The following is a 22,652-nucleotide window of genomic DNA, read 5'->3' as shown; positions in this document are numbered from 1 at the left end:
CTCAGTAAGCCTTTAGACTTCATTATTTCTTTTTTTTTTTTAATTCATTTCATGGCTAGAAAATAAAGGAAAATGCACACCATGGGAGTAAGTTAAGAAAATGGGAATTCAGGTTCACCTACTCCCCATGAAGAAAAGCAATTTATAACAAATGTGGTGTGCTATCACAAACTGAGAAGTATGGTTGTCTCTCAAAGAACTCATGGCATCAAATGTGTAAAAGCATAAGAGCGCTCGGCTGTGTGTGACTCATTTGTTAAATAAAAGAAAACATCACCTTGAATTCTACACAGAGATTATTACTGTATTTATGGGATGTAAGATCCAATTTCCCCCCAAAATTATATAAAAATGACCACCATGACTATATAAAAATGACCACCATGACTACCTTATCTAGTAAGCCCATGTTACAGATGGAAGGCCAAACACCAACAACTTAAAATGACGGATTAGTTCAATGACAGGGGGAAGTGGTTCTGTAGGAAAGGATGGGTTGTACCATTCATGTAAATATTGCAATATTCATACAAGAATTCAGCAGGGGCCAGGCGTGGTGGCTGACGCCTGTAATCCCAGGACTTTGGGAGGCCGGGGCGCGCAGATCATGAGGTCAGGAGTTCGAGACCAGCTGGGCCAACATGGTAAAACCCCGTCTCTACTAAAAATACAAAAATTAGCCGGGTGTGGTGGTGCATGCCTGTAGTCCCAGCTACTCGGGAGGCTGAGGCAGAAGAATCACTTGAACCCGGGAGGTGGAGGTTGCAGTGAGCTGAGATCTTGCCACTGCACCCCAGTCTGAGTGACAGAGCGAGACTTCAACTCAAAAAAAAAAAAAAAAAGTTTATTTTAAACCATGTGGTACTTAGAGAAAATCATGACAATGAGAAATAGAAGCTTTTGTGAAGACTTTGAAAGGGCCTTCTCATCTCTTTTGAGGACATGAAAGATGTATAGAACTAGCTTTTTCTTCTCCAAGTTCACTGCAAAACTCACAGCTCTTCTTGTCCTTAATGCTAGAGAATCACTAATACACTCCTTTGACTTAGATCCTTGATTAGCATCTATTTTGGGTTGGTGAACAAGGAAAGCACAACTACAGTCGTCCCCGGTGTCCGTCGGGGATTGGTTCCAGGTCCCCAGTAGATACCACAATCCACAGACGCCCAGGTCCCAGATATAAAATGGTGCAGGATCTGCACATAACCTATGTATCTCCTCCCATACACTTTATTATTAGTATTTATTTATTTTTGAGATGGAGTCTTGCTCTGTCACCCAGACTGGAGTGCAGTGGTGTGATCTCAGGCTCACTGCAACCTCCACGTCCCAGGTTCAAGTGATTCTCCTGCCTCAGCCTCCTGAGTAGCTGAGATTACAGGTGCACACCACCATGCCCAGCTAATTTTTGTATTTTTAGTAGAGACGGGGTTTCACCATGTTGGCCAGGCTGGTCTCTAACTCCCGGCCCCAAGTGATCCGCCCCCGCTGGGCCTCCTAAAGTGCTGGGATTACAGGTATGAGCTACCACACCCGGCCTATTATTTAATTTTTCTTTCTTTCTTTTCCTCAGAGATTTCTGTTCTGAAATTCCCATATACTTTACATCATCTCTAGATTATTTATAATATCTAATATATGTAAATGCTATGTAAATAGTTGTACTGTATTTTTATTTGTATTATTTTTGTTGTTGCAATTTTTTTTCTGGATATTTTCCATCAGCTCTTGGTTGAATCCGAGAGTATGGAACCCGCAGATACAGAGGGCTGAGTGTATTGATTTGAATGTGTTAGTAACTTTATTTACCAAAGTAGTTCATTTATTCATATAGGGGTCTGCTTATATTTAACCTTTTCTTGTCTCATTTGAAAACTATGTTCTTAATCCACCTCTGAGACATAATTCAGCTTGTGCTCAGAATTGCATATATATATCGGTTCCTAAGGGTAAAAAAGAAAAAAAGTGCCAATAAGCCCACCAGATAAGGGACCAAGGAAGCTCTCTTGGTCCACCATACATTGCTGGAATGCTGTTTAGTTCCCAATTAAGAGATTAAGGGGGTCTTTTCTGATGTTTTCCCTTTGAGACCCAGGAGAAACGATATTTTTCTACATATTCGAGCAGCACCCATGGGTCAGATTTATCGCCTAGGCTAGGCTGCTCTTCCAAAGAACTTAGCATCCGTGGGGCAATGTAGAAATTTATGAATATTTTAAAGTTCCATCAACACATCGCGAAGGTGCTGAAACAGATTGGGAATACATTAAACATAGCTGTTACAACTTGCAGAGCATGACAGAGACGGGAAAGAAGTAAGAGAATGAGAAATAGCTCTCTTTGCAGTTTTTCACCTACCCGGACACACACTAACAGCCAAACGCACATACATTCATTTTAAAGGCAGATTGCAAGCAACTAATAATAATGAAAACGACGGTGACATCATAATGCTATCTACCATTTCCCTTCAGTCTCTCTCTCACCACACCTGGCATCCCTGTATCTCTCCCCTCGCTGCCTTCTGCATTCACCCACTCGAAAAGGACACAAGGCGGAAAACAATTGGTAAAACTGGGAAGAAGAGCTTTCAGTCGTTCGAGACCCTGCTGTCTATTTGCGAATGTCACTTTCCTTGGAGAGACCTTCCCTGATGACTTACAAAGAGCTACCCCAGACACCCTCTATCACATTCTCCTGTTTCTTTTGCTTTTTTTTTTGGAGATTTCATTTTTGCCAGGTGAGCCAATGGTGAGTTTGGTCGTGCAGATTCTCCTGCCTCAGCCTCCCAAGCAACTGGGATTACAGGCACCCACCACCACGCCCGGCTAATTTTTGTATTTTTAGTAGAGAAGGGGTTTCACCTTGTTGGCCAGCCTGGTCTTGAACTCTTGACCTCGTGATCCGCCCGCCTTGGCCTCCCAAAGTGTTGGGATTACAGGCATGAGCCACTGTGCCCAGCCTCCTGTTTCTTTTTTTATGCATGGCACTTTGTATCATCTAAAGTTCTTATTTATATTTTGTTTCTAAGTGGATGGTATGTCTCCCCCAGTAGAATGTAAATGCCATCACAGCAGGAACTTATCTGTCCCGTTCACCCAGTGTCTCCAAGTTAGAACACTGCCTGGTCCTAAAAGGAGCTTAGGAAATCAATGTTGACAGGATAAATACCATGGAATATGCAAAACACAGGGAAAATAAGAGCAGAAAAAAATTACAAAATTTAGAATTGAAAGGAACCCTAGAAAAGCTGTTTGGTAGATTTTGATGTGTACAAGGATATTCAAGGAGACACTACAGGCAATCCACAACAGTGTCTAGTAAGTAGATAATAAGCACTCAGTAAATGGTGGCTAGTATTTTGTTTTATTTTTTGAGTTAGGAATCTTCTTGTGTCGCCCAGGCTGGAGAGCACTGGTGTGGTGACAGCTCACTGCAGCCTTGAACTCTCGGGCTCAAGCAATCCTCACGCCTCAGCCTCCCAAATAGCTGGGACTACAGGTGTGCACCATAGCACTCAGCTGTTTTATTTTTACTTTTTGTAGAGCTGGGGGTCTCACTGTGTTGTCCAGGTTAGTCTTGAACTCCTGGCCTCAAGTGATCCTCCCACCTCAACCTCCCAAAGCACTGGAATTACGGGCATGAGCCACTACACCTGACTGGCTATTATGTTTCAAAAATTTTATTATTTGGCTGCGTGCGGTGGCTCGTGCCTGTATTTCCAGCACTTTGGGAGGCTGAGGCAGGCAGATCACCTGAGGTCAGGGGTTCAAGACCATCCTGGCCAACATGGTGAAACCCTGTCTCTACTAAAAATACAAAAATTAGCCAGGTGTGGTGGCGCGCGTCTGTAATCCCAGCTACTCGGGAGGCTGAGGCAGGAGAATTGCTTGAACCTGGGAGGTGGAGGTTGGAGATTGTGCCAGTGCACTCCAGCCTGGGCAACAAGAGTGAGATTCTGTCTCAAAAAAAAAAAAAAATTATTATTCTGAGCTAGAAAAATAACCTGGCCTCAGGATTTCACAGTGTTCTTTCCCAACTCAGCAAAAGGATTTAGTTACTCTTACTTAACCCTGATCCCAGAAATAAAATTCTACTCTGAGCCTGAAAGCCGCCCCCGTCCCCACCCCAGCAATAGTCCCAACAGCTCTGTGCATTAGCAATGCAGGGCTAGTGCTGCGATCCACAGTCTCCTTTGAGAATATTGGGTGAAAAATCCCTGCAGGGTTGGCCCCGGCTTTCTTTGTTCGCATTGTTTGCTTTGAAGACCTTAACTCGGTGCTGAGAAATCAATAAGCAGGGATGCTGCTGCCCCGGTATATGTCTCGTCCTGAGTCTCCCGCGGGAGGCTCGCTTCACTCCAACGCACTGATAAGTGGTTAAGTGCCCAACTCTGTCTGCAGATTAGGGCTCTTGTAAGTAATAAAGGAAGACCAAGTTTCGCTTGCTGTGGATTTTCCATCCAGAGTGTCATTAGATAAAACGAAAGTACACATTACAGATTTGTGTAATGAACGAGCCTCAAGTTAGGTTTGCCGTGATAGGGTTATCAGTCATTGCAAAATTAATTATTTAGGAAAGCACTTTTTACAGGGGGTTTTCATTTAATTTTTGCCCCTTGATGTATGTATATAAAAATAAGTAATCCGTCGGATATTGCTATTGTATTTGTGCATCTATCACTATTGGGCCTTTTTTTGTAATTAGTTTATTAATTATAGCATCTTAATGATCTGTTTAAAATAAATAAACCATTTGCACCATTTCAAAGGTATTTTGTGAGGCTCAGCTGATATTAAAATAGCACCAGCCTTATGTGCTTTTTCAGCAAGTGACCTAATTAGTTAATAAAGTAATTGAATATTAAAAAGGATGTTGCAAGTGATTAAAATTTAAGAGCCTTCAGAATGTTATTAAAGCTATAAATCATACATCACTGTTTTAATTTGCATAGCAACAGAATTACTAATGGTCCCACATGTACACGGGGCTTGGCAATTAGTCCTTCAACAAAATGTTGGTGATGTCGAGGTACCAAATTCTTTCGACCTCTTTTGATAGCTAAATAGAAACCTGCTTTTGCCAAATTACATATCTAACTGTTGAAATTGCTTCTTGCTCCCTTCGACAGGTACGTACATTCATTCATCCAACAAATACTTCTGAAAACCTTTCATGCTCAAGTACTGTGCTAGGTACCGGGTATAACAGTGAGAAAAAGACGCAATCCTCGTGGAGGTTGCATTTTGGAGTTGGTTGGGCAGAGACACTACTCGTGTAGTCCCCAAATTCATGCATAATTACAGAAAAGGCGATGAGGGGCTGTGAAAAAAAAGTGTCAGATTCTTCAAGAGGATTTTTCTGGGAAAATATGACCTTGTCTGATAGATTAGGAGCCGAACACTTAATTTCAGGCCAGGCGACTGGGATTTTACACAGTAGAGGACCCTTGTTCAATCAGGAAATGCTTGATGAATCTGCCAAGGGGGTGTAGGAAGGACTGGCTGGAGTAGTTGGTTGTTTACCAACAGCCATCATGCCTTCCCACCTACAGGAGTCCCAATTTCGTTTGGGTATAGGGCCAGGGCTATGCCTAGGGAATGTAGGCTCAGGCCCAGGGATGAATGATGAATGCTCTAACCAGTTATTGTAATCCCATTCCTCTTTGCCTGTGATTGCTTTAAGGTCGATGTACTCTGGGAAATGTAAGAGGCTTTGTGGAAGAATTTCCCTTCCTGGTAAAAAGAGATACACAGGGAGGACACTCCTTTCCTCCATACCTTTGGATGTTATCATTAGTGAAGGTGATGGCTGGAGCTATGGCAGCCTCATTGAGACCATGAGGGGGAAGACAAAACAAACAAACAAAATGCCACACACAGCTGGGTGTGGTGGCTCACACCTGTAATCCTAGCACTTTGGGAGGCTGAAGCAGGCAGATTGCTTGAGTCCAGGAGTTGGAGGGCAGCCTGGGCAACATGGCAAGACCCCTGACTATACAAAATATACAAAAATTAGCCAGGCATGGTGGTGTATGCTTATAGTGGCAGCTACTTGGGAGGCTGAGGCAGGAGAATCACTGGAGCCTAAGGGGCAGAGGCTGCAGTGAGCCGTGATTGCACCACTGCACTCCAGCCTGCGTGACAGGACGAGACTCTGTCTGAAAAAAAAAAACAAGAAAACAACCCCCGCTCCCCCACCCCCCACCACACACACACATTCCCTAAACCTGAGCCCTGATATTGTTTGGTTGCTGAACCAACTATGACAACTTTGGATGTCTTAATGTATGAAATAGTAAGTTTTAGTTGGGTACTCTGATTCTTGATGTCTAAGGCATCTCAACTGAACCAGATAGGTAAAAAATGAAGACTCTAACTTCTTCTTCAAGTCACTTAAAAAACAAAAAAGACTCTAGAAGCTAAAAGACAAATTAAGAGGCTCATATAATTGTCCAGGTGAGCAGTAGTAAAATAATAAATTATAGTGGGGTGAGACAATAGGAATGGAAAGTAAAGTCTAGAGCAGAGCTAAGGCATCGTGGACACAGAATCAACAGAATTTGCCAATGCTTTAGCTATCAGGGTACCAGGTAATAGCAACTCTCATTCACTGAGTATTTCCTACATTCTAAGCATCATTCTGAGTGCTTTTCAATTTAGTATCTCACGGAATTATTTCAACACCTCTATGAAGTACTATTCATTGTCGCCATGATTGAATTCTGTTTTTGACATGGCTTGATTTCCCAAATCAAACCCCAGTAGCCTCTCCTACCACCAGTGGGCAAAAGCAAATGAGTTTCTTCATAGTCTTCAGACTTCCTGAGATAGCTGCTGGCTAGAGTACTGCTGTCAACATTTTTTGCTTCACATGGAAAATAATAACATTTTAAGCCACACACTGGAATAAATTGAAGAAGACTTGGGGTATCTATATGGGACTTGGCAAAAGCCTTCATTATATAAGAAAATAAAGCTCAAAATTTAAAGAAGACATTAAATACTAAAGTTTTACAAAATTTCCCCAAAATAATCTCTTCAATTTCTAGTAAGAAATTTGCATTTACTTTTATTTAATTTATTATTATTATTTTTGAGACAGTCTTGCTCTGTCGTCAGGTTGGGGTCAGTGGTGTGATCTCGGCTCATTGCAACCTCCGCCTCCCGGGTTCAAGTGATTCTCCTGCCTCAGCCTCCCAAGTAGCTGGGAATATAGGCACGTGCCACCACGCCTGGCTAATTGTTTGTATTTTTAGTAGAGACAGGGTTTCACCGTGTTAGTCAGGATGGGCTCAATCTCCTGACCTTGTGATCCACCAACCTTGGCCTCCCAAAGTTCTGGGATTACAGGCGTGAGCCACCACGCCCGGCTTGCATTTGCTTTTATGAACATAGCTTTTTTTTTTTTTTTTTTTTGAGACAGAGTCTTGCTCTGTCACCCAGACCGGAGTGCAGTGGCATGATCTCAGCTCACTGCAACCTCCGCCTCCCAGGTTCAAGCGATTCTCCTGCCTCAGCCTCCAGAGAAGCTGGGATTATAGGCACGCACACCACCACGCCTGGCTAATTTTTGTATTTTTAGTAGAGACAGGGTTTCACCATGTTGGCCAGGCTGGTCTTGAACTCCTGACCTCAAGTGATCCGCCTGCCTCGGCCTCCCAAATTGCTGGGATTACAGGTGTGAGCCACCGCACCAGCATATAGCTTTTTAATATCTGATTTTATGCTTAAAATAGCAATTCCTAATCAGATTTTTTAAAATCCCATCAACTTTTTTTTTTTTTTTGAAATGGAGTCTCGCTCTGTCACCCAGGCTGGAGTGCGGTGGCACCATCTCGGCTCACCGCAAGCTCCACCTCCCAGGTTCACGCCATTCTCCTGCCTCAGCCTCCCGAGTAGCTGGGACTACAGGCGCCTGCCACCGCGCCCGGCTAATTTTTTGTATTTTTAGTAGAGACACGGTTTCACCGTGTTAGCCAGGATGGTCTCGATCTCCTGACCTCATGATCCGCCTACCTCGGCCTCCCAAAGTGCTGGGATTACAGGCGTGAACCACCGCACCCGGCCAACACTTTTTAACAATGGTCTGTTCAAGCTCTTGGTAGTCATCACTAAGATAAACTTTGTTCACACAAGTAAGTCATGTAAAAAAAGTAAAACATTTTTTGAAATCATTCCAAATTTTACAGCATCTGAGTCATATTTTAAGAAACAAATAGTCCTTCTTTTTCTTTCATTGACAACAGCAGTGTTGAAATTCCTGCAATCATGTGAATGACTTTCAAATCGAATGGAACTTTCTTAAAGTATTTCAAAATCATGACAATGCTTTAATGTGTAGACCACTCATGCATAGTTACTAAGCACAGCCAGTTTAGATACCACAGAAAGGGGCACGCCAGTCACAAACAGCTGAAAGAATATGATATGTGTGATGACAGGTTCAATGCTGTGCCTGCCAAGAACTGTCCCCATCCCTGGCACTGTTGAACTGCCACTGGTTCCACGTTGGCCTAACGCTGTGCTTCCTGCAGGACCAGCTTCACCGACTTGCAACCTAGACAGCTGCACAGGACCCTGCACTTGAAAGGACCCTATGCTTAGTTTAATGTTCTGTTGCCACCATCTTGAAATTCTTAATAATTTTTGAACAAGGGGCCCTGTATTCATTTTCCTTTTTCACTGGGCTCTGCAGTTTATGTGGCTGATCCTGGCATCTTGGGCAACTGGAATATGAACTCCTTCAGTAGCTACCCTGTGCCCTTGCTCATGATGGGCAGTGGCATGTGCTACCACAGGTGAAGCAACTTCTTAGCTGCTGCATTCAACTCATTGACATGGAACATAACAACGTGGATGTCATCAGGCTCAGCAGGTTCCATGTTCGCAGGACCGTGGGCTACACCTTTGTAACTTCCTCCATTTGGCCACCCTCAAGAGACCCTGATGAAGCTGTTGATGCTTGTGGCTGGAAATACCTGACCCAGAGGTTCCAGCTGCCCCAAGAGGCGAGGCATCAATATCATAGCCCACAGTGCACCAACTCGCCATTTGGGCCGTCCCGTGTAGGATGCATCCCCAAGTATGTTACTTCATGGTAAGATCTCTGTGACCTGAGATAGGTCTACTGAGTCCTTGCTACCATGTGTTTCAAAATGAAGACTAAGTATTGGATTGCGAATACCTACTCCACCCAAGAGAGGCTGGATATGAGACATGATCCCTGAGGGTTCTAGCTGAGGACTGAAATGAAAGGTAATGCTGGAAGGAAATGTTGAGAATCCTTCTGGGTTCTTCATCTGGCATGTGGGGGGTTAAAACAGTTTCTTCTAAATATTTGTTTGAGTTGGAATCTCTTATATTATTTGTAGTTTGGTGTCATAACTTCACTTTGGTCTCTATTATATACAGACATATATGTATATTTTCAACCTACATTATTTAAATATAAGCAAAAACAGTTCCAAGCCAGTAAAGACAAATGACTCCCAGCACAGGGGAGGGCAGCTTCTGCCAAAATACTTTGCATGGAGCAACAGATGTGCTCAGATTGGCTCTGGGGACAGGCAAGGAGATGGGGACGAGAGGACTTGGCTGAGGCATAATTGGACCTGACAACAGTAGACAAGAGGCTGCAGCACTGGACCCCAGATTCTTCACCCAGAATACCAAATCAGCTCATCACTTTCTGCCTTCAGAGGCAAAGATCAGAAGTATGCATCAGTCTTAGCACAAAGCCATACCAACAGAGCTCTCATAGATTATTTTTCAATCAACACTATTTTTCTACTATTTTACATAAATTCACACACAACACTCCCCGATCATACAATCTTACTGTTCCAGCAACTATTGTGCAAGAGAACTTTGTAGATGTTAACATCATGGAGTCCTTTGCCTGGTCTTCACTGTGTGTGCCTGTGTGTGTGTATATGTGTTTGCGTGTGTATGTATGTGTGTGCATGTGTGTGCGTGTGTGTGCTTGTCAGTGTGTGTGCATATGTATTGCGTGTGTGCGTATGTGCTTGTGTATGTATGTGTGCATATGTATGTGTGTGTGTGTGCACGCATATGTATGTGTGCGTATGTATGTGTGCGTGCACATGTGCATTCATGCATGCAATCCTTTACGGAAGCTCTCGTGGTTAAAGTAGTCATCAGGTTCATGAGTAAAGGAAGAAAAGCTGACCACTTTCCCACTTCTTAACATTCTGATTTTCTAGTCTACGTAAGTCCTTCTGGCACTTATAAAATAGCCTGGCCCTCTTGCTACCAATTAGTGGCTTTTCAAGGATGATGAGAAAGCTATAAAAGTGGGATAATAACAGGAGTGGCTGCGGTGGGAATCACAAGATAGGGGAGACGCAAGAAGGAAAGTGGAGCGATTCACCTTCTGGCCTTTCTACTCCCCAGACCACTTTGTTTCTTGCCAAATGTTCTGTCTTATGGAATATTAGAGCACAGATCTGTATAGGAGGCAAAGCTCCTGTCAGGGTTCATCTCTGGGCCTGGGGTGGGGAGGGGAGGACCCTTGGGACCTCACATTCACCGCGACCTCACATGCAGACTGTGGCTCAGCTCCAAATGAGGCTGCACACCAGTCACAGATACGCAGATACGCAGAGAGAACTGAACGCTGTCCATTGTCCCAGTTGGATTTTAAAAATATACCAGAACTTTTACAACTCTGCTCTGACACGTCTTCATTTTTTAATGTATTGGAAATCTGAAATAATGGAAGTGGCTAGGCTGTCTCTCAACCTCGTGTCTGTGTTTTCATGTTTATTCATCTTCCAGGGCACATTTTCATAACGGGATTGGATGTAACATGCCCAGTTAATTAGGGAATACATTTTTATTACCAACACCACTCTTGGTTATATCTTGATATCCATAAGGAACTGGCCGACCAGGGCAGATGAGCGTGAACTGGCTTATGACTGCAGGAGAACAGAGATGTTGTGCAGTCAACATCTGCTTTGCATGTTTGTGCTTTGTTTATCATAAAACAGGTGATAATGATAGGAAGTGTAAGAATCACCGTGTTAACGATAGTGCCAGTGGAGGGTGTGAACAAAAACCATGACTGTTGAGCAAAAGCTAGAGGTAAATTAAACCCTGGATTTGTTCAGAGTTTAGTTTTTATAGGTACACATTTATGGCTAGTAGAAAGGTTCTTGGTATTGAAATTGCTTTAAGAATAATAATTTCATCGCTTCAAGTGTGAAACTCCCCAGTTCACTGATCCTAGCTCTTCCCGCTAAAGCAGGTGTTTTATATATTGTTTTTATGGATGGTACCATTTTATTGCCAGCGTGAATATTATGTAACATATGCAAACTGCAACATTTATTAACATGCAGTGCATTGATCACTGTGGCCCAGAAACTGTTTGCAGATGGCACAAAGACATTTTAATGTCAATAGTTATATATTTATTTTAACGTGGACTTTCACGTAGGGCAAGTTTCCCAATTTTCCATTGGTGGTAGTGATATACAGCTTCCTTGTAAGTGAGGCAGCAGCCTTACACGTGTGGCACTGGTTACTCTGAAAAGTGAGTCACTTTTAAAATTGGTAACTTTTTAAAGTGAGCCAATTTATAGAATTTATTGAACAATCTTGAATAAATAAAAAGGTACTGGTCTGCTTAGGATAAGACAAAAATCACGAAGGTGCTCTGTCAATGACCAAGTTTTGGAAACAATGGGCTATGTAATAAGAAGATGGAGGCTTTGTGTTGGGTTTGTGATAGTGATGATAGCTACACTGAGCCATTCTAGTGACCAGTGCCACATGTGTAAGGCTGCCGCTGCCTGATGCCCCAGGAGCGTGCCTTCCACGTGACACTAATTGGCCCACACAGGAGAGAAACCATGACCTTGTCCTCATTAGCCACATGCTCAGACCAGCTGAGCTAGCTCACTCTGGGTCACTGGGGTCCCATGTAGGAAATTACCATTCCAGTGCCCTGTGGCCCCCTCGTAACCCCAACTAATGAATGTCCCGTGGAGCCTAATGTCGTTCCTGGGGGAACACAAAGCTCTCCCAGCAGTGGAGAAGCTGATAACATTCTGAAGTTTTAACCCGGGGAAAGCCAATTGAGGAAGCATGGAGAACTCAGGAAGCCTAGAAGCAATCTTTCGAACACCTGCGTGCTGGGAAAAAAGGAGGAAAACATCCAACTCTGTCCATCTGTTTGCCGGGTCTGGTCTCAGGACATAGAATGGAAGCACAGGGAAGTTAAGAAAGCCGTTGAGCATGGCACAGCATGTTCATCAAGCATAAATGATATTAGGGGATTGCTGTATGGCCTAAGCACTTTACACCAGCAAATCTATGAAGCAGGTGGTATTATCCGTATATTAGGGATCAGGAGTTTCCTGAGGTAATAAGAGAAGGAGCTGGGGATCCTCCCAGGATTGCCATCCTATGGAAATTAATACAAGTTGAAGGGCAATTTTACAAGCTGGACAGACAGCTTGCCAAATGCCTCCTTTAGCTCTAAGGAGAAAGATACAGTCCTTCAAGTAATAATTTTTTTTTCTCTAGCTTTAGGCACTTCCATAGTTTAGCTGTGAGAAGAGTTTCTTTAATTAGACGATTTTGTAGTCAAGGCTGGGACAAAGCAACCTTCCCAAGTGTTGGGGAAGATTGGAAAGGGACAGTGAACTTTCTCAATGCATACTGAAGAGCTGGGGAGACCACCAGTCACTCCATCTTCTTTTCAACAAGACTATGGGATCAATACCCCTTCCAGGACCAAACTAACTAGTGGGCAAAGGCCTCCTAGCACTCACTTGGCAGCCACTCTTCCTAGAGCCACAGCTGGCCTGCTGGCCCTGGGGGTGCCCCCCTCCCTGGTTCTCTCTAGAAGCCAGGAAGCCCCGGGTGCATGTGCCCACTCCCAGCCAAAAAGCAGCGTGAATTAGAAGGGACTAGACCCTTGTAGTAAACCACCACACTGCATTTTATTTTACTTTCCAAGACGGAGTCTTGCTCTGTCACCCAGGCTGGAGTGCAGTGGGATGATCTCGGCTCACTGCAACCTCTGCCTCCCAGGTTCAAGCAATTCTCCTGCCTCAGCCTCTCGAGTAGCTGGGATTACAGGCATGCACCACCACACCTGGCTATTTTTTGTTTGTTTGTTTGTTTTAGTAGAGACGGGGTTTCACCATGTTGGCCAGGCTGGTCTTGAACTCCTAACTTTGTCATCTGCCCGCCTTGGCCTCTCAAAGTGCTGGGATTATAGGTGTGAGCCACTGCGCCCAGCCATGCTGCATTTTAATTCAGCTTCCTGATTTCTGATTAGTTTAGGGAGATGGCTCGGCTTACTCTCAAATTTTTCTGGTTAATGTCTGAGAAACTTAACATTTTAAAGATGCAATTTGGGCCGGACGCGGTGGCTCACGCCTGTAATCCCAGCACTTTGGGAGGCCGAGGCGGGCGGATCACGAGGTCAGGAGATCGAGACCATCCTGGCTAACACGGTGAAACCCCGTCTCTACTAAAAATACAAAAAATTAGCCGGGCGAGGTGGCAGGCGCCTGTAGTCCCAGCTACGCGGGAGGCCGAGGCAGGAGAATGGCGTGAACCCCGGGGGGCGGAGCCTGCAGTGAGCCGAGATCGCGCCACTGCACTCCAGCCTGGGTGAAAGAGCGAGACTCCGTCTCAAAAAAAAAAAAAGATGCAATTTGGCTGGCAATAAACTTAAGAGTCAGTGAGACCTAGATAGGCCCCTCAATTCACTATTTATTAGTAGAGAGATTTTAGCAAGTTACATAACCTCTCTGAGCTTTAGTTTCCTCACATATATCAAGGGGATAGAGTCTTCCTCTCATTGGTGGTATCTGAACAAGGTAATACATGTAATATGCTTAATGCAGGGATGAAATGTTATAAACGGACCGTGTCTCTTATTGCATGATCTGTTTTCTGCTCTTCACACAGCGTGACTAAGTGAAATGTGGTGCAAGTTGCCAAGGATCAAAATGGCTCTTTATTATAACCTTATTTTTAGCTAAACATTTGAAGACCAGTATCTATTATCTCACATACTGTATTCCTCTACACCACAGGAATAGGCTGCTGAAAAATTATGCTTGAGGTAGGGAGAGAAAGGCTTTTTGAAGGTCTTGGCATGATGTGCCAGGAGCCTGACTAGCACTGCCCACCCCCCACTTCTGCCCCCCAGTATCTCGACCTAAAACAGGTTTTCCTCTGTTTATTAGAAAGTTCCCTCTGGCTCAAGAGCACATTTGCTCACGATCTTGGAGTGGAGGTTCAATTCTGGCCATAGAATCATAAGAGAGCTGCAGCCTTTCTCACAAATGGGCTTTCAGGCAACATTGGGTAGAACTGAATTGTTTCAAAGTGAGACAGTTGCTAAGAAACAAGGGCTTTAAGAGAGGGTTCCCAGGGCAATCCCTTACCAGCAGGTGGGAAGAGGCTGGATGGAGGTGACAGTTTCTGAGATAGAGGCTCAGGATGGAAGAGTAGCGAGAGACCCCTTAAACAGCAGACACTGAGAAATGCCGCTTTGCCACTCTTCCCCAAGCACATTCACTACCTGAACGCCGTCAGGCTTCTGGAGCTTCGAATTAGGTAAATTCAATATTGAAAAGAAACGTTTATATTGCCACTTGGGTTGATTATAGCTTGTTTTTCCTTAATTAACTCAGTCCTGACTGGTGAGCATTTAACGATAAATTGTAGCAGTGACTGGAGACCTAGAGACTCGGGTCCTTCTGGGACCTCTAGGTAAGCAGTTTTCTTTAACCCACTGCCACCTAGTGGTAAATGAGCAGACTGAAAAGCTCTTCATCTATAACCAAGGAGAGAACGGTTGGCATTTTTTTCTGCTTGCCACTCCTATCTTGGAAGCATAGGGAGAGTGATCGATGTGTCTCTTTCCACTGGCCTCCACTCCCTGCCAACATTTAACTGTCGCTGTACATTTACAGTGTCAAGCTAGCTGACTCTTTTGCCATTATTTTGATTAATGAGGACATTCTCATTTAATCAGAAGTATCTGAGATTCAAAACAAACAGGCAAGGACCAGACATAGAGCACACAGGTCTTGCCTCCCTTTCCACTGCAGCAGTTAGAAAATTCCTGTGTGTCAGCTGGGCTCAAGTTAATGGATCCTTTAAAGTAAGAAACTGGGTCTTGACAGTTAACTTGAGGTTTCCCCCTCTAAGAATAAATGTGACTTTTCTTGTCTACCTTACCAGGTGATTCAGTTCTGGAAGCACACAGAAGAGATCAAGTAATCAACGTGGCAAATCTGGGGCAGCTAAGCTTCCTGTGCACGCACAGTGGAAAGCTGGTGGCAAATTTAAATATTTTTGGAAGAATGTGAAGATTGATTTGCCAAATGTGGTAAAACACTCAGAGGGGAGCAGAATGAATGGTGATTTCAGCAGATCATGAACAGAATGGACTAGTGCCAGTGAGCTATTAGGTAGAATAAATTCACAGGGCAATTACCACTGCTTGCAGCTTAGAAGAGATAATTCAGAATGTGGGCCAAGTTCCTTTCCTAAGCATGAACTTCAAGTAAACTTGGAAGAAAAAAGCCACCTCAAGAGTGGTGATTTATTTTTATTTTACTTATTTTTATTTTTTGAGATGGAGCCTTGCTTTATCGCCCAGGCTGGAGTGCTGTGGTGCGATCTCAGCTCACTGCAACCTTCGCCTCCTGGGTTCAAGTGATTCTCCTGCCTCAGCCTCCCGAGTAGCTGGGACTACAGGTGCCTGCCACCATGCCCAGCTATTTTTGTTTCTTTTTTTTTAGACTGGGTGTTGCTCTGTGGCCCAACCGGGGGTGCAGCGGCGTGACCTTAGCTCACTGCGGCCTCTGCCTCCTGGATTCAGGTGATTCTCCTGCCTCGGCCTCCCGAGCAGCTGCGATTACAGGTGCCCGCCACCACACCTAGCTAATTTTTGTATTTTTAGTAGAGACAGGGTTTCACCATGTTGGCCAGGCTGTTCTCGAACTCCCAATCTCAGGTGATCCACCCGCCTCGGACTCCCAAAGTGCTGGGATTATAGGCGTGATCCACCGCGCCCGGCAAGAGTGGTGATTTAGATATGTGGGCTTTGGTAAAGAAAAGGTACAAGGTTACAATAATGCAAATGCAGAAGGCTTGAGATGTTCTAACTTTCTAGACAGGTGTCTTCACTTGGTAACAGACTCCCCTGCCTCCTCTCTGCCACCCCCACTACATCAACAGAGACAAAGCAGCCAGGATATGAATACAGTTTATTACAGTTTTCAGACTCCCATACGACACATATCTAAAGCTGAACATTGCAAACTGACGTTACTAGCAGCAATTCTCCCTAGACAGGAAGGGTTTCAGTTAATTTAGCAATTAGGAGTAAAGACAAACTTACAAGTCATGGTTTTTCTTGTAGCAGCTGGTATATGAGCAGTGAAACTATAGATACGTAGAGTCATTCAGGTTTAGCCTTGTCTAAAAAAAACATTAATAAGTTATGGTGCAGAGGAGTACCCCCAGGGTTGCCAAAGAGAAGGCTGATGTCTTTAGATGTCAGTATGAAACAAGCAAATCACTTTCAAGACATGGCTTACTATTTGCTTTACTGTCAGGACAACAGAAAAAGAAGTGGACAGCTACCCTAGATTCTAGCTCACACATAATTCAGCCAGATAATCATCATTTAAATAATACCCCTTGAAATTTTTCAGACTTTTCACAGCTCTAAAAACACAACATCAGACATAACATCACACATTTGTTCCAAAGGACTAAAAATCAAAAGCAATTGCAAAGTATTGGGAATCACTTTTATGGCTTTCCTAAGGGACAAGTCCCCATCTTTCCAAGGAGTGTTTTTAAAGAAGCACTAACTCTGGTAGGTTATGAAACTATTTTTTATTCTAAATAAATAAAAGACTAACTGAAGGTCTCAGGTGTACTTATTTTTTCCCCCAGCTCTTCAAACCATCCAAAACTATTTCTTGACAGAGAGCTTTCATTTGTATTAGAGCAGTGCAAGATAACGTACAAACATTTGAAAAATACTCAAAATACTGAGAGTAAAGGAGTCCCAACCCTTCCTCAGAGCCCAGAAAACTGACAGGAACCCCAAAGGCTTATCTTAAATCCATCAACTCAATTTGCCAGAAAGTGCTGACAGACCACCCACCTTTGCAACACAGGGCCCGGATTCTTACATTTACAGCCACTAAGAAAAGCCTTCTGGGAGAAGAAAAGCACAGACTGGTGAACATAAGTTACTGAAAAAGGGTTGACTGCATTCTATATCCGGCACAGGAAAAGAAAAACTCAAACAGCTGTGAAACCATTATATTTACACCACGATACTCTTACATGAACCTTGACTTTCCTACAGCAACAGTTTCATTCATAAAAAATACATAAAAGATCGGAAAGCTTTGGGGTAGCACCAGTGACAGCTAGCTGTCATTTAATAGTTTTAATTTTTTCCTAGAGGCAAAATTTAGAGAAAACTTAATGAAGCAATTTATAGAAATGATTCTATTTCATGATTTTGCCTTTGTCAGCTGCTATGGAAATGGTGCGAGCAGAAATATAAATATCCATTCTGCATCAAGTAAGTTTCTTTTTTCTCAAAGGGTAGAAATGGTACATCTCAATTTTTGTAAGGCTTCTGAGGATTAAGGGCAGCTCATCGCTCAGGACTTGACAATCTCTAGAGGAGCTCCTGGACTCTTTTACTACAAGGATGGATGGAGCCACTCCTATCCACAACTCATAGCAAGGATCTCTACGCATCTAGATTTTAATGCCAACGGTTTCTTGGCTTCCTGACTTGATATGCACCACGCACAAAGAGCAAGGTACTGACTGGTCTAAAGCCACTGTCCCCGGACACTGCTAACTCTGGCTAACCATCTCACAGACATCCTGCCTCTGATCATAAGATGGTCCCTGGAAGGAAGCATAAACACTTCCCAAATACTAGAACAGACAGCCCAAAGTGCAAGTTCTACTAATGGGAGAGTAAAAGAATCACCTCTGTGTATAAAGAATGGCACAGGAAATTGTTATGAGTATAAAACCATATCTCCCCTTTCTTAATCACTTGTTATTATCTAACAAAAGTAGATACTTTTGAGAAGACCTCACCAACCACATAAGTATGTCCTGTAAATTGTCTTGAAAACATATTCCCATGTTTAAAAATTACTTTGAATAACCAAAGTTGAATGTTCAAAAATAAAAACTATTCTTACCAAGTTTCCCAAGCCCAAATCCCTGGAGAATACTAGAAACCAGTTTTGTTAGTTTCTAGTATTTCAGTATTCAGTATTTCAGCTGCATCGAGCCCCCATCAGGTGAGCTAGTGCGAGTTCCCACACTCCACCATTACATTCCTCATTTTCTTTCCTTCTCCTGAAAAAGCCTTCAGTTATTTCCATAGCAACTTGCAATAATGTCCTAAATGATCACATTTTTTGAGTAGCACATATATTATTGGGACCTATTTTTTCTTTCTTTTAAACAATATCTTCAATAATAAAGAAAAGGGGGCCCGGCGGGATAGCTCACGCCTGTAATCCCAGCACTTTGGGAGGCCAAGGCAGGTGGATCACCTGAAGTCAGGAGTTCAAGACCAGCCTGGCTAACATGGTAAAACCCCTTCTCTACTAAAAATACAAAAAATGAGTCAGCCATGGTGGCTGACCCAGCTACTCAGGAGGCTGAGGCAGGAGAATCGCTTGAACCTGGGAGGCAGAGGTTGCAGTGAGCTGAGATTGCACCACTGCACTCCAGCCTGGGCAACAAGAGCGAAACTCTGTCTCAAAAAAAAAAAAAGAAAGAAACAAAGAAAGAAAAGGGAGTAATCTTTAAAAATGAACTTCTGTTAAAAAGTAATTATCATGCTTTATACAAAATAGCACATTTACTAATTTACTAGATAGAATTCATTCCAGAACCACTGTCCAGACCAAACAAACAAATGGGAACATAGAGCACATAAAATAGATCATACACAGTTTAAACATAATTTTCATAGCCAGAATTGTCATGTTGGGCAAAAAATGGTAAATCAATCCTTATATGGCTATATGAAAATTATATGTAAACATAAAAACAGGCATATGTTTAAGTCAGGTTAGATTTAACTAGGCACTGGAATGAATGAAAACTGATTATATTCCTTTGGATTCCAAATTTCTACCTTATTGGGAAAGTAGAGTACATCATTCTAGCTGAGGGATGAGAGGGCAGGCCGATGAGGATAACCACACAGGTATACGCAGTGTTGCCTGATGATTAAACATGACAACTATTTTGGGAACTGAGATTTCAGATACACTATTTAGAATTTAGACTGGCAGCTTCCAAAGATTACTGTTCACTTGAGTTTGTAACCTGGAACCTCTATAAACTTTAGTGCATCTGATCTGGCTCTAGAGTATACTTTACAATGCATTTAAAAATAAAAACAAACAAACAACAAACTTCCACAGATTGCCCTTTCGGGATGTGTCATTTTTAGATGCTCATTCTGCATTTGGTGCTACCATATAAACCCCTTGAAAAGTTCAGGGGATTCTTTCTGATAATGATCAGAAAACGGTGAGGCCTGGGATACAGCGGGAGCAGCAAAAAAAAAAAAAAAAGTTACTCTCCTCTTACTGAAGATACTCTTCTGAGAACTTCCATTGTCCCTTAGGAGGAAGGAATGGAATATGGAACAGTTCCAGAAGATGTCACTGCCTTCTGAAGATAGTTACAACAGGATCATAACTATGACCCCTAAGATTACTTTTTTTTTTCCCCCTTTTTTTGAGACAGAGTCTTGCTCTGTCGCCCAGGCTGGAGTGCAGTGGCATGATCTCGGCTCACTGCAAGCTCCGCCTCCTGGGTTCACGCCATTCTCCTGCCTCAGCCTCCCGAGTAGCTGGGACTACAGGCGCCCGCCACCACGCCCGGCTAATTTTTGTATTTTTAGTAGAGACGGGGTTTCACCGTGTTAGCCAGGATGGTCTCGATCTCCTGACCTTGTGATCCACCCGCCTCAGCCTCCCAAAGTGCTGGGATTACAGGCGTGAGCCACCGCGCCTGGCTAAGATTACTTTTTTATGTAGCACCTGCCTTGCTTCTGTGTCTTATAAAGACACAGAATTCTTACAAAGCTATGAAACAGAGTCAGGAAAAATTACTCATGGCACTTAAACATGTTTAGAGACTGTAAAATGCCTTCCTTTATTTTTTTTTCTCAATGCCCCTGTGAGGTAGGTGTCTGTGGGGAAAAAGCTGAGGCACGGAGGGGTTAAGTCTGCTCACCTTTCATTGCATGATGAGCCAGTGGTCCAGCTAGCAGAAGGACCAGGTGTCCCAGCTCCCTAAACTTTATTCACCCTGCTTCTCAGAAGGCTTATTTATGTTACACAACAAATACAGCAGGGAAAAGTTTTCTTTTCATACATTTTAACTAGTTGGCTATTTCTTATTCTCACCTTGAACATAAGTTATCTCAGATAAAACCAAATAAAAACAAAACAAAAAAATCAATATTGCCTAACAGTCTGTGTCAAGATGCAGCCTATTCTGCACTAGTGATTGAAAAAGCACAGAATATGATTCAAGTAGAAGTATTTGTGGGTGCTATGGTGTTCCTGTTACTCAAGCCAGGCAGTGAGTAAAGTGTCCCTTTAAGACACTACTCACTGTACTTTGTAAGAACTTCTTTGGCCTGACACAAGGGAATAAATCTACCACCCGTTTCATGGTGAAACCATATTCTGAAAGATATTCTACACATGCTGGCCCTGCCTGGAAAGGGGACTCTCAGCCGTGTGATGTGTATTACCGAGTTCATGCACAACTCTTTGAAGCTGGACATGAAAGTCACAGTCTCCTGACACAAAGCTCACAGGACAGTTCACACTATGGACAGAGGGGCAATACCACAGGGTACATGCGCTAGCACCATGCCACAGAAGTCAAAGAGAAGGACAAGAAGCCACCACACAAGCATCTTAGAGTCCCATCTGGTATGCCATTTGCAGAAGCTACCTCAGGTAAGGGGAAGACTGAAGAGGTCCTGTACTCCTTTCCATAAAAGAAGAAGGATCAAAACAGAGCACTCATTGCTGGCTGCTTTGAGCATACCACCTACCCAAATTTCACCCCTACGTAAGTTGGTAACTTTCCTTGTAGATATTCAAAGATAATACATCGCATTTCTTCATCAAGAGAGAATCATGTCGGGCAAAATTCAAAAGTTAGTGACAAGATGTGGATGCAGGGCTCCAAGGCGATTTACACCGCTACTCTTAGAATCGAATTCATGAGTACTCAGGGCACTAGCTTTTAAACATGCAATACTTCTTTTTGACACTTTTCTTTCCCCTATAGTATCTAAAAAGTAAATTCCACTCATATTGTGACCCCTAAGTCTAATGGAAGATCAGATATTTGGTTTCAGGGTCTGAAGTAAATCACGATACCAAATCAGATGCATGTATCTATGTATGCTTTTTGCCTTGATATTAATGCAAATGCCCACTCTCCAAAGGCCTGTCCTCCCCTTGAGCTCATCTTCCAGGGGGCTGAGCCTGCTCTGTCCTCTGCATATGCAGGACCAGAGGGAATCATTCCAACTCAGAGTTTCACTGGGATACTAGGATACAGCATAGCAGCAATTCATGCACTTTATTTCTAAAAACCAAAGCTCAGGCTGAGCTGGTCACTGTGCAAGATGAACCAGCAGGACATTCTCGCCTCGAATGAAAATCTGATTTATGTGTCGAGTGAATACCTGCTGGTAATCCACTTTGGGCTTTCGCTTTTTCTTACGGGACTGGCCTCTGGAAAGGGTGGTAGCCCTGGAAAAGGTACCTCCCACACTGGAGCCTTCTGTCCGTGTAGTCCTCCCTGACAGCTCTGACCTGGACTCCTCCCTCGCAGAGGCCTGCAGGGAAGAAGGGACAGAGCGGGAACGCTTGTGTGAGCCCCGGTCAGTGTCTCCTCTTCCCCACACTGAAGCCAACTTCCAAGTGGATGTCTGTGAGTATCTAGACAGAGTGGAGTCTTCAACTGCAGACTTAGAATCTGCTTCCTTCTTGGAGGAATCTTGAAGTTTCAGCCGATCAAATAGCTATAAAGGAAACAATGATAAATATTAGCCTTCTCTTTAGCCTTCATCACCCTGTTTCAACATACAGAAAAAGACCAAATTCTTTAATTATGTTCTGTGGACTCCTTGCTTTGCAATTTTTTAAAAGTTAGTAATAAATCTCCTTTTTTTTGAGACAGAGTCTCACTCTGTCACCCAGGCTGGAGTGCAGGGGCACGATCTCGGCTCACTGCAACCTCCGCCTCCCAGGTTCACGCAATTCTTCTGCCTCAGCCTCCCAAGTAGCTAGGACTACAGGCGCCTGCCACCCTGCCCAACTAATTTTTGTATTTTTAGTAGAGACGGGGTTTCACCGTGTTAGCCAGGATGGTCTCGATCTCCTGACCTCATGATTCACCTGCCTTGGCCTCCCAAAATGCTGGGATTACAGGCATGAGCCACCACGCCTGGCCATAAATTTCCTATTTCTAACTATAATGCAGATAATACATATGTCAAGAGAAAAGGCTTATTTCTGTGGTATAAAGCTGAAAGACTTTCAAGTG

The 22,652-nt window shown here is 43.4% G+C and overlaps 1 protein-coding gene across 2 annotated transcripts in view; it reads right to left on the bottom strand.

Annotated features, from left to right (window-relative positions):
- Positions 1-22,652, bottom strand: part of LSM11 (LSM11, U7 small nuclear RNA associated) — a 66,582-nt gene that overhangs the window by 33,349 nt on the left and 10,581 nt on the right. Inside the window, exon 4 of one of the 2 annotated variants that reach the window (XM_032158506.2) lies at positions 21,790-22,128. In XM_032158506.2, the coding sequence (XP_032014397.1) occupies positions 21,790-22,128 (339 nt within the window). Of the gene's footprint in view, positions 1-16,250; positions 22,129-22,652 lie in introns of those variants that run through there. The other variant, XM_032158505.2, reaches the window with a different exon arrangement.

The sequence above is a fragment of the Hylobates moloch genome, unplaced genomic scaffold, assembly GCF_009828535.3.
Source record: "Hylobates moloch isolate HMO894 unplaced genomic scaffold, HMol_V3 SCAFFOLD_6, whole genome shotgun sequence".
NCBI classification, from domain to species: Eukaryota; Metazoa; Chordata; class Mammalia; order Primates; family Hylobatidae; genus Hylobates; species Hylobates moloch.
Note: the sequence above shows the minus strand (reverse complement) of the source record. Positions and strands in the feature narration are given on the sequence as shown.